The following is an 11349-nucleotide window of genomic DNA, read 5'->3' as shown; positions in this document are numbered from 1 at the left end:
TCATCAAGAGAAGACAGGGGTGAGGCGCTTGCTGGGTCTGGGAGGAACGGATGGGGGCTGAGGCTGCTGGGCGCACGCGGTGACCATGTTGGTGGCAGGCACTGGGGCTGGGATGAGCAGAAGGTCCCCTCGTCCGGTGGCCCAGGATCCCCACTCACTGAGCACTCACCCTCTCTCCCTTTGGTCCCGCTGGGCCTGGAACTCCAATTGGTCCTGGAGTACCCTGGGGAGGTGAGAGAAAGCAGAGGTGAGGGGCCTGAGGTGGGGTAGGGTGGGGGGGGTTGGGGGAGCCCCGCCCGATGCCTGGAGATGAGCAAGGTCCAGAGGCCCAGTTTTCAGGGTTGGCGAGGCCAGGCTTGTTCAGGGCAGTCATTCGACTGGGCCACGTTCCTGTTTGGGTTTGGGGGCCTCGGGGAGAGAGCGCCTCCCCCCTGCCTCAGAGCCAGATTTGAGGAAAGAAACCTTTTTGCTTCACAACCAAGCTTGCCAAGGCTGAAAACGGCAGGAGAACAGTCGCTGAGTTGGCTCCCAGAAGCGCTTGGGAGGGAGTCGTCACCATCCCAGGGGTGGGGGGCTGGGGAGCTGGCACCCCTTCACTGACGCAGCTCTACATGCAGCGGGAGGGGCTTCATGCCACAGAGACCAATGCAGATGCACACAGAGGCAGGCGTGGGAGGTCATTCAGCCACTGCTCCCCCCCTCCCCACCCCCTTGGAGGCCCTGACCCTGGCTTTCAGCCTCTGGCCCGGTCGTCTGTCCCCATCCCAGGCCCTCAGGAACAGGTTGGATTGGAGTGTGGATTCATATGCTTCCGGTGTCTGCTGCCACCGGCCAGGCAGGGAGGTGTGTCACAGGCACTCCCGACTCAGGGGCCACAGCCCAGGGGGAAGCTGGAGTGCTGAGACCAGCGCAGCTTAGAGACAGGGCGGGGCTTGCCATGGCATAATTTATTTATTTTATTTTTATTTTTGTTTATGCCATGGCATAATCAAGCATCTTCTCCAGGTTCCTAATTTACAGCCCGCCTGGATGGAGTCTCTATTTCAGCGCTTCCTATTGCTCTGGCTTGGAGGTTACGTGTCTTGCTCAGAGCATGAGGACGTGGGCGTGGGATCATGGGCAGTTCCCAGTGGTGCTCCGGGCATAGCTGTGATAAGCGGGGCAGGAGCAAGTAGGGAAAGGCTGATTTATTTTACATGAAAAAAATAAAATAAAATAAAATAAAATAAAATAAAGAGAGCAATAAGACATTCTTACTGCCCCCTTTGAGGGAAGAAGGGAACTGTGGCCCTCTGTGACCGAGTGTTGGAACAGCACTCTGGAGTCAGTGGCCCAGCTTCACATCCTGCCTCAAAGGCCTATAAACTCTGCAATGCTAGAGAAGATTCTTGGCCTCTCTAAGGTCCACTTTCCCACCTGTTAAATGGGAATGACAGCATGAGGCCGCTGCCAGATTAGAATGGAAGAATGTATGTCATGCCTCTGTTGCTCGGCCTGACATCTAGGAAGGGCCCAAGGATGTTGGTATGGGCAGGGTAGGGTCATGGTTCCTATAAAAATTTTCCTTTAAGTTGCGATATTGATGTTATAAGAAAAAACCCCTCAGGTCAAAGGGGACAGAATATATGGCTATGCATTGCTCCCCTCTGTGCAAAGTGAATAGAGTACGTAGTTGAGTTCTCTCCTTCCAGATATGATGATCCCGCCAGCCCTGACTGGCCACCTGGGAGAGGTGTGCTAGGTACGAGGAAGACGGAAAGAAGGGGCCTACGGTGGAGGGCAGCTGTGGTGCCACGGGAGGTGAAAGGGGCAATTGTAACATGCTTTCAGAACACGGATCTGGGACTGGCCTAGGTTCTCCTAAACGCTACACCTGTCATCAGTGCTGTCCCCACCCACATACACACCGGACTGGTGGCTGCACGGGACTAGGAAGCCCTTGTGGGCAGACAGGAGATGGACAGAGCTCACAGCATGAAGACAACACAGCATGACAGGTACATACAGACACTGTTGTGTTTGGTGGGGACGAGTCATGCATGGCCCAAACCCCTAGGGCTGGGCTCCCACGCTGAACTCAGCATTCCTCTAGGCACAAAGTCTTAGCCGCTGGAGCAGCCTCCCATCCCACATCCAGTGGTTTGGAAATTAAGATGTGAGGGCCCTGCGTGCATACTGGGGACAGGGAAGTTTAGATAAAGTTCAGTCATCTTTGGTCAAGAGTCCTGAAGAAGCACTTCTGACCTGAGCACACGTGGTACTTTCTGGTGTCGCTGGTGGGATAAGGCATGATTCGCTGAAGAAAATGAGGCCACAGCAGGACAGATGAAAGGGATTACAGGCCAGGGGAGGGGCGGGGTGGGTTGAGGGGTAATGGAGAAGTGACACTCACCGGTGGCCCAGGCCTGCCGTCCAAACCTGAAGCTCCCTGGACAAAGGGAACAGTTTGACCAAAAGAAGGGGAAGGGAGAAATGGGAGGGAGAAAAAGGGACCAGGGAGGGAAGAGGTGAGTGAAGCAGTGACTCTGGACAGACATACACGCTGGTAATCAAACAAAACGGGAGAAATAAGCTTGGGAGGACAGGTAATGTATTCACATGAAAACCAACAAAAACATGGAGACACTGAGTGCCGTGCGGCCGGCTGCTGTGCAGGCAGGTGGTGGTCCATGCGGGAGGCCATTCTGATGCTCTGCCCCCCCTGCTCCCCTCCCTCCTTTGCTCCTCCCTCAGAAACCCCTCTCCCAGGGGTTTCGGTGCTCCGGGGAAAGAGATACAGACAGTAAATTCACAGAGAGGTGCCTGGAACCAGAGCTAGTGCTTCCTTCCCAGGACCAGTCTTACGAGTGGGACACATGCCTACATGGCAGGGGGCCAGGGGAGGGTGGTCTTCCTGGCCTTTTTCCATACCTCTTGAGGGGGACCCCAGGAGGCTCAGCATTGAATGACAGCAGCCAGCTTTGAAACCTGGGTAGAAGCTGGCCCACTTCAGCTTAAGCCAGGTGGGAGGAGTTGGGCCTTGAATGATGATACTAATGGTGCCTGACATTCCTCTGACACTTGACAGTTTGCAAAGCTTAACAGAAACTAAATCCATTCATATGATCCCAGACAAAGGCTCTTTTACCAAAAATGGCTTTTGGGGCAGCAGACTGGGACAGAGGTCTAAGGTCACGTATCCCCTGGAATAAACTGGCTGGCATAAACTGGCTGGCAGGTGGGGTGCTATTCAGACCCACTCACTCTGCAGCATCCAGTGATATACAGTGGGAATTAGAGCTCTTGCTCCAGGGCTGGGCTACATGCTACCCTTATAACCTACCTAGGGGAACAGAGGTAAAGTTATTTAATGATTCCAATATGACAACTAGGGAGAAAGCAACGGGGACACTCTAGGCCAGTAAGGACAGAGTTCTTTTTTTTTTTTTTTTCTATGGCCACACCCACAGCAGATGGGAATTCCCAGGCTAAGGGCTAAATCAGAACCGCAGCTGCTGGCCTATGCCACAGCCACAGCAGCGCCAGATCTGAGATGCATCTGCGACCTGTGCCACAGCTCAGGGCAGCGCTGGATCCTTAACTCACCAAGCAAGACCAGGGATTGAACCCTCATGCTCATGGGCACTGTGTTGGGTTCTTAACCCACTGAACCACAAAGGGAACTCATAGGACTTAGTTCTTGAAAACTCCTTTCAACTGAGCCTTAGGAATAAGACAAGGCTTCAGGATTTTTTTTTTTTTTTTTTTTTTTTTTTTTTTTGTCTTTTTGTCTTTTCTAGGGCTGCACCCTCAGCATACGGAGGTTCCTAGGCTAGGGGTCTAATCAGAGCTGTAGCTGCTGGCCTACACCACAGCCACAGCAACAGGGGATCTGAGCCACATCTGTGACCTACACTACAGCTCACGGCAATGCTGGATCTTTAACCCACTGAGTGAGGCCAGGGATCGAACCTGCAACCTCATGGATGCAAGTCGGATTTGTTAACCGCTGAGCCACGATGGGAAGTCCAAGGCTTCAAGATTTTAAAGGTGGGGGAATAACCCCAGGAAAGGGAGGCTGGAAGCTGCTTCCTCTGAGGAGAAGAGAGTTGGGTAGCAGAATCCTACAGGGCCTTGGTTCTTAGTTTTAGGATCATGTAATTCTGAGAAGGATCTTGCACATAGCCTGGTTCTCCACCTCAGCTACATAGCCAGCCCCCTGGGGTGATGTTCAATAATACAGATACCTGGGCCCCACCCCACCCTAATTCAAACAGAATCTCCAAGAGGGAGTCCTGGGTCATAGCATGCTTGAAAATCTCCAGGTGATTCCAGCCCTGAGAACCACTTTTGCAGGGCAGACAGAAGGAACTCAATAGGATATGCCTGGAAAAATTGGCTGCTTACTCTATGAAATAAAACACTGAGGTGAAGCCTAAAACAAGAACTTAACTAAAGATCCAGAGACTTTATTCATACAGCATTAATACTGAGTTATCTTTTTATTTTTATTTTTGGCTGTGCCTACAGCATATGGAGGTTCTGGGCTGGAGACTGAACCCACGCCATGGCAGCAACCGGAGCTGCTGCAGTGACGTCAGATCCTTAACCTGTTACACCACAAGGGAACTCTAATACCGAGTACCCTTGAGAGGTCTAGAGAAGAGGGCATGAACTGGAGATTTGGGGGCCATATGTGGGCCACTGACATATTTTGTATGGTCTGTAGTATTGCAAACAATTTGGTTTAAAACTAGAAAATGAGGCGATATCACTAAATGCCAGATGTCTAGCTTCCTTAGACACATCAGAATATGCAGAAACACTGGACCCTCATTCCCTTAAGGTAACAGTCAGCTGAACTGAGAAGGGCTGTTCCCTTAAGAAGGGACCATGGTCTCCAGTGTACCATAGTCCCCACTACTCCTTATTGTCTCTCTGAGGTCTATGCTAGTTGCCCTTTATGAATATTACTTGCCTGCTGTTTTCTTAAGCTAGCCACAGTACTTCTCTGTACCCATATTTCCATCAAAAAGTTGAAAAATTAAAGAGAGACTGGGTACTTTGTCTTGCCTCTGGCACTTTCTTTGTTTATATTGCCTGTTTGGTCTCTATGCTATTTTCATTTCAACCCCTGTCTGAATTCTCCATTGTTCACCAGCGTTGTTGGGGCCAAGAAGGTGGACAAGGAGAGGTTTGTGGTTGGGGATGGGGCATGGGGGTGGGGGTGCAGGCAGGCTCTTTAATAGTAAAAAGTACTTAATCATTTGGGACAGAGCTCAAGACATGGGAAAATGTCTGCTAAAGTCATCAGTTTACTGTGGTCTGTCAAGCAAGTTCACTCCTTAAATATTCCTACATTTGATGAGCTAATGAGGTGCAATCATACTTTTTGCTCTTGCTGTTTGGTCGCTGCGATTACATTAACCAGACCTTCAAGCTCTGTCAAACTGGGGTAATTGGGCTTTCCATCCCCCCTCTCCCTGGCTTTTTACAGCTTCCTGGGGAAGAATTGGCCTTGTGCCCAGGACAGGGGAAGCCCCAGTGGCTGGAAAGAGCCCTTTGCAAGGCTGTGGCCCCAGGAGAGGTGCAGCCTTGGGCTCAGCCAGGCCATCGACTTCATATATGACCTCAAGTGATGCACTTTCTTCTCTGGACCCATCAGTAAAATGATTACATGGAATCCTAAAGTCCCTTCTGGATCTTGAGAAATGAACCCTCACTGGGGTGTGAGGGAGGATGGAGCCTGGGGCTGGTGGGATGTGCTCACCTGGAGACAGGAGAGGCAGGGACGAGGCCAGCCGCTGGAGCTTGGGGCAGATGAATTCGCCCAATCCAGGCTCCACATCTGGAGAGCCAGATGCCTTCCCGCAGCCCCGGCCCGGACCCGGGCCTCCAGCCCTGAGCAGGCTGAGATCAGAGACCTCAGGCAACCGGGATTTAAATGGTCTTAGCCTGCTGGGACTGCAGGATCTTTTTGCAAGCTTTTCTGCTGTGGCCAGTGCTTAAGAGCAGAAAGCAGGGGCTCTCTTGGGGTCCCCCTGGGAGAGCAAGAGAGAGATGGAGACTGCTCCACTGTCCCATTGCTCCCAAGTCCTCCAAGCTTGGTTCCCATAAAGGCAGAGTTCTGCCGCCTCAATTGAGCACGGGTAGAGCCTAAGGCTGCTTTCAGGCTCCTTCTGGCTCCCCAGCTGGGTGCTCCTTGGGGTGGGGAGTGGGGGCTCGTCTTATTCAGATTCACATCTCTCCAGAACTGAGGCCACGGTTGGCCCGAGGAGGCCCTCAGTAAGGGAATTAGAGGCTACGATCTTGTCCAAGTGGGAAAACAAAACCCCAGGGAGCTCTGGGAGGCTCAGCACTTTATTATTCATTTATTTATTTTGTCTTTTTGCCTTTTTCTAGGGCTGCTCCCATGGCATATGGAGGTTCCCAGGCTAGGGGTTGAATTGGAGCTGTAGCCACCAGACTACCCCACAGCCACAGCCATGCGGGATTTGAGCTGTGTCTGCGACCCACACCACAGCTCATGGCAATGCCAGATCCTTAACCCACTGAGCAAGGCCAGGGATCGAACCCACAACCTCATGGTTCCTAGTCAGATTCGTTAGCCACCGAGCCATGACGGGAACTCCTGAGAGGCTCAGCACTTTCGAAGCTTGAGTTTTGCAGCGGCCTTCTCCCGGGGCCCTGCCCAGCCCCTCCTCAGGACCCCCCGCCGGGCTGCGCGGTACTTACGGGTAATCCCAGAGGACCTCGGTCTCCTTTTTCTCCCTGGACGCCCTTTTCTCCTTTTGCTCCATCTAGTCCTGCTTCCCCCTGAAGGAAAGGGAGACGGACGAGATCACAGAGGGGCACGTCCCAGACAACTCATTCTTACCTCCTGGGGTCCTGGAGATGGGGCTGGGTGGTGGGGAAGGGTGGGAGGTAGAGGAGGGAGGAGGTGGAGATGGGGCTGGGGACTCCAGGAATCACTGAATTCTTAGCCTGGCTCTGCCTCATTAAGACTCTCCTTGAAGTTCCCATCGTGGCACAGTGGAAACGAATCTTAACTAGGAACCATGAGGTTTCAGGTTCGATCCCTGGCCTCGATCAGTGGGTTAAGGAGCCTGCGTTGCTGTGAGCTGTGGTGTGGGTTGCAGATGTGGCTTGGATCCCGTGTTGCTGTGGCTCTGGCGTAGGCCGGCAGCTGTAGTTCCTATTGGACCTCTAGCCTGGGAACCTCCATATGCTGCGGGTGTGGCCCTAAAAAGCAAACAAAAACAAAAACAAAAACAGAGTCTCTTGTATCTCTGGGGTAACCCTGAGGTCCTCAGAGGGAAAAGGGATGGGAGGATTAGAGACAAACCCACAGGTCAGTCCCAGGCCAGGCTTTGGCATGGGTGACCAATCGCACAGCAGAAAACCTGGGACCCTGTGGAGACCTGTTGGCAAGTGCCTGAAATGCCACTAACTGGGAGAAGAAACTGCCTAAGAGTCCCCTGGAGAGTGTCCTTGCAGGAGGCAAGGGCTGTTGTCATGCCATCAGCCCCTTTGTCCATGGGGGGTGGGGGGGAGAGGTTGGGGGAGATCCAGGCCAGGGTCCAGTGGGCTTGGTCCCGGGAAGGGCTCCTGTGCTGTGCCACCCTCTGTCTCTCATGTATACTTTCAGGTGAGTGAAGGGCCTGGGGCTGGTTACATGGGGAAAAGAATGCCATCGTTTGCTAAAAATCTAACCTGTCACCCCAAAGGGGCAATTGATGGATGGGAAAATTCTAAATCTAAAGCATGCCCGGGGTCAATGATGGGTGTTGTGAGCCACACGGGAAGGACGTGTCCTAATTCTGTCCTAATTGTACTCCACTGGCTGAAGTGTCACATGATTCTGCTCAGGGAAGGGGCCAGCTGGGCCCCCTGCCTCTGAAGCACTTTCCGGCTTTCCCGCCCTCACTGATACAGCCCCTTCCCCCACCCCCTGACCCAGTCCCTGTCACGTGACCTCTTCTTACCTTTGGTCCAGGAACGCCTTGGAGCCCCTGTATTTGGAATCAAAACAAGGCACCTTTGAACTCCATTTCTGGGTACGCCAACTTCCTTGTCCACATGGACCACAAAAGAGCAAGGGCTTAGGGTAGAGAACCTGGCCTGGGGTCCCTGCCCAGGGGAGGTAGAAGGGAATGCTAAGGGGGGGGAGTGCGTCGTACTTGGGGCTTCCTGGGATGGGGTCCGAGCCAGGCTTCCCCAGCCAGGGAATGACCGAGAATCTCTCTGTGGCCCCCATCGTTGACTCGTGAGAGAAGATTTGGAACCTCACAAGGGGAACACAGCAAAAGTTGAATAAATTAATGTGTATGTGTGCCAAGTGCTTAGAGTAGCATCTGGCACATAGTTAGGTGTCAACACATGGTGGCTACTGTCAGTATTACTATTTCTACCACTGGTACCAGTGACAATGGATGACCCATTGCCACGAGGACTGTGAACCCCACAGAAGCAAGGACCAGCATCTGTTGGTTTGGGATGGTTGGGGGTGCTCTAAGCACAACACATAGGGGTCCCTCTAAAGGTGCCTTAACATCGGAAACTGTGGAAAGGCCAATTTAGTGGGGCTGGTTTTAAATGGGTCACTTTCTATTTCAATCCTGGTCTGCTTGCTGACTGGTTGGTGGGAAAAAAGGAAGGAGAGGAGTAGGTGTCTGATGGCAAAGGGCAGAACTTAGTGACAGAGGGACTCCAACTGCTGCAGGAGGGCTGGACCAGACCCTGGGGCTGCCATGCCCGTCAACGGTTTCCAGGAGACTGGGCAATGCCCAGGCTCCCCAGTGTCACAGAGATGATGCCCGTTTAAGGTGGGAGGGAAGAGGGGCAGGGAGGGGCAGGGAGGGGCAGGGGGATGTGAACATCTCACCCTGGAGGCAGGAGGTGATGGTACCTAAGGCCGAGACTAAGCCCAGGGACTGCTGGGGTGGGGGTGGGGGCATCAGGAATGTAAGCACAGTGGACTGAAACACAGACAAGCCCTCCAGACTTACCGGAGGTCCCGGAGGCCCCTCTGGCCCTGGTGGTCCAGGAACCTAGAAGCCAAAGGGAGACAGTGAGCCTACCCCCTGCTATACTCTAAGTGGTTCTGCCTTCTGACATGGCCCGGGGTCCAGCTGGAGACTGCAAGGCTGAAGGACAGAACTAGCAGCACAACAGTCTCCCAAATGAAGGCTTAGAACAGCTTAGAAATTCGTAGCAACTCACTAGCCTGCACATTTTTTGGGGGGAAAAATGCCATGAAATATCCCGAAAACATCTATTCTAGATTTTTTTTTTTAAACCACAAAATCTGGCAGTGATCGCCTGGAGCTGAATGAGCGCTTCCCCTCCCGGGTGGAGCTTGAGCTCTTTGGTTTACCCCAGTCCTCACCACTCCCTATTGTTTGTTTGTTTCTTTTTCTGGCTACACCTGAGCCATATGGAAGCCCCTGGGCATTGAACCTGAGCTGCTGCTCTAGTCTATGCTGCAGATTGTTGGCAACACCGGATCCTTAACCCACTGAGTGAGGCCAAGAATCGAACCCTCATCCTCATGGACATTATGTTGGGTTCTTATCTCGCTGAGCCACAACGGGAACTCATCCCTATTGTTTTTAACCCAGACTTCCCTCTCTTTCTCTCTCTCTCTCTTTTTTTTTTTTTTTTTTTTTTTTTGCTTTTTAGGGCAAAAAGCATATGGAGGTTCCCAGGCTAGGAGTCAAATCAGAGCTACTATAGCTGCCGGCCTATGCCACAGCCACAGCAATGCAGGATCCTTAACTCATGAGTGAGACCAGGGATCAAACCCGCAACCTCAAGGTTCCTAGTCAGATTCGTTTTTGTGGCGCCACGACGGGAACTCCTTAACCCAGACTTCTTACACTCATTTGTTGCATGCCTGGTCCTTATCGGCATTTGGATTTGAGACCTTTAGCCTCAAGGAACAGAGACTGGTTATCTGGCATTGGGGAGACTGAGATGCTTCTGAAGCACATTCCTCAGGTTCCCCAGGTCTCGAACAAACAGGATGGAGACTGTAGGGTTCCATTTCCCTTGAGAGCAGGTTAAAGTGAAGAGATTCAGACTGGCCAGTGGAGACAGGGGAAGCCAGGGCGGTCTTCCTCTCTCCGGACACTGTTCATTGCAGATTCTGTCTCTGGGGAGGGTGGACATCCATTTATCCACAGTCAGCCACCCAAGAGGCAGGAAGGAGACCAGTCTGCTCTTTTCTGAGTGGGGTCCCCGACTTTGGCTTCCGGGCTCTGCTTGGGCACCTTCGCCTTCCCAGGGATAGATCCCTGCAGTATGGCCAGAGTGGGGACCCTTTACCAGGCTACCAAGAAAGGGAGCCCCTGCACTTGGCAGAAAGGGTACCCCTATTGTCCCTTGGACCTGCGGACTTTTCAGCTCCAAAATACTAGTCTTCCTTGTAGGGAACCCTGTTTTGGAGACTCTGATTTCTTTTATTTTGGCTGTGCCCATGGCACGCAGTTTCCCAGGCCAGGGACTGAACCCATGCCACAGCAGTAACCAGAGCCACAGCAGTGACAACGCTGAATCTTTAACCTGCTAAGCCATTAGGGAACTCCAGGAAACTCTATTTTCTTTTTTTAAAAAAAGTGTTATATATCTATGTATGTATTAAAATTCACAGAATTGTATACATTGCCCCCAAAGTCAATTTTCCTGTATGATAATTAAAAAAATTTAAGAAATAGACCCATTCAAATATTTAACAAATTCAAGTCAATTGAAAGAAAAAGAATATTTTTGAATAATACTAATATTTTGCTCTATTTCCTTCCTCTCTTTTTTGATGCATAATTGTATTTGAATATATCTATACTTGGTGATATTTTATATATGCATATAAAATTTGGTTCTCTGCTGTTTTTTTTTTTTTTTTTTTTTTTTGTCTTTTGTCTTTTTAGGGCTGCACCCATGGCTTATGGAGGTTCCCAGACCAGAGGTCGAATCGGAGCTGCAGGTGCTGGCCTAGACCACAGCCACAGCAACGCAGGATCTGAGCCGCATCTGTGACCTTCACCACAGCTCATGGCAATGCCAGATCCTTAACCCACTGGGCAGAGCCAGGGACCGAACCCGTGCCTTCACGGATACTAGTTGGGTTCATTACCACTGAGCCGAGACGGGAACTCCCTGGTTCTCTGCTCTTTTTCACTTAACATGAAACTCATTTTTCCATTTTTTGGTATGTTCCCCACAAGCCTCCTTTCACTGCTGATGTGCTATGCATTGACCGGAATAAAAATGAGTTCCTACACAGCCAGGGCTTAGAGCAGGGCTTGGCACAAGGAAAGCATTTCAATATGAGAACTATTATTACCATTAGTATTGTTGCCATAAGTTATT

At 51.6% G+C, this 11349-nt stretch overlaps 1 protein-coding gene across 14 annotated transcripts in view; it reads right to left on the bottom strand.

The window, feature by feature from the left end:
* The window catches only part of COL13A1 (collagen type XIII alpha 1 chain), a 166314-nt gene that overhangs the window by 14886 nt on the left and 140079 nt on the right, over window positions 1-11349 (bottom strand). For 12 of the 14 annotated variants that reach the window (XM_013990416.2, XM_013990414.2, XM_013990419.2 and 9 more), the window contains 5 exons: window positions 8988-9029; window positions 7965-7991; window positions 6715-6795; window positions 2393-2428; window positions 170-223 (listed from right to left, as the gene is read on the bottom strand). In XM_013990416.2, coding sequence (XP_013845870.2) covers window positions 170-223; window positions 2393-2428; window positions 6715-6795; window positions 7965-7991; window positions 8988-9029 — 240 coding nt within the window. The remainder of the gene's footprint in view (window positions 1-169; window positions 224-2392; window positions 2429-6714; window positions 6796-7964; window positions 7992-8987; window positions 9030-11349) is intronic. The other 2 variants (XM_013990418.2, XM_021072422.1) reach the window with 1 other exon arrangement.

Source organism: Sus scrofa, chromosome 14 (assembly GCF_000003025.6).
Source record: "Sus scrofa isolate TJ Tabasco breed Duroc chromosome 14, Sscrofa11.1, whole genome shotgun sequence".
NCBI classification, from domain to species: Eukaryota; Metazoa; Chordata; class Mammalia; order Artiodactyla; family Suidae; genus Sus; species Sus scrofa.
Note: the sequence above shows the minus strand (reverse complement) of the source record. Positions and strands in the feature narration are given on the sequence as shown.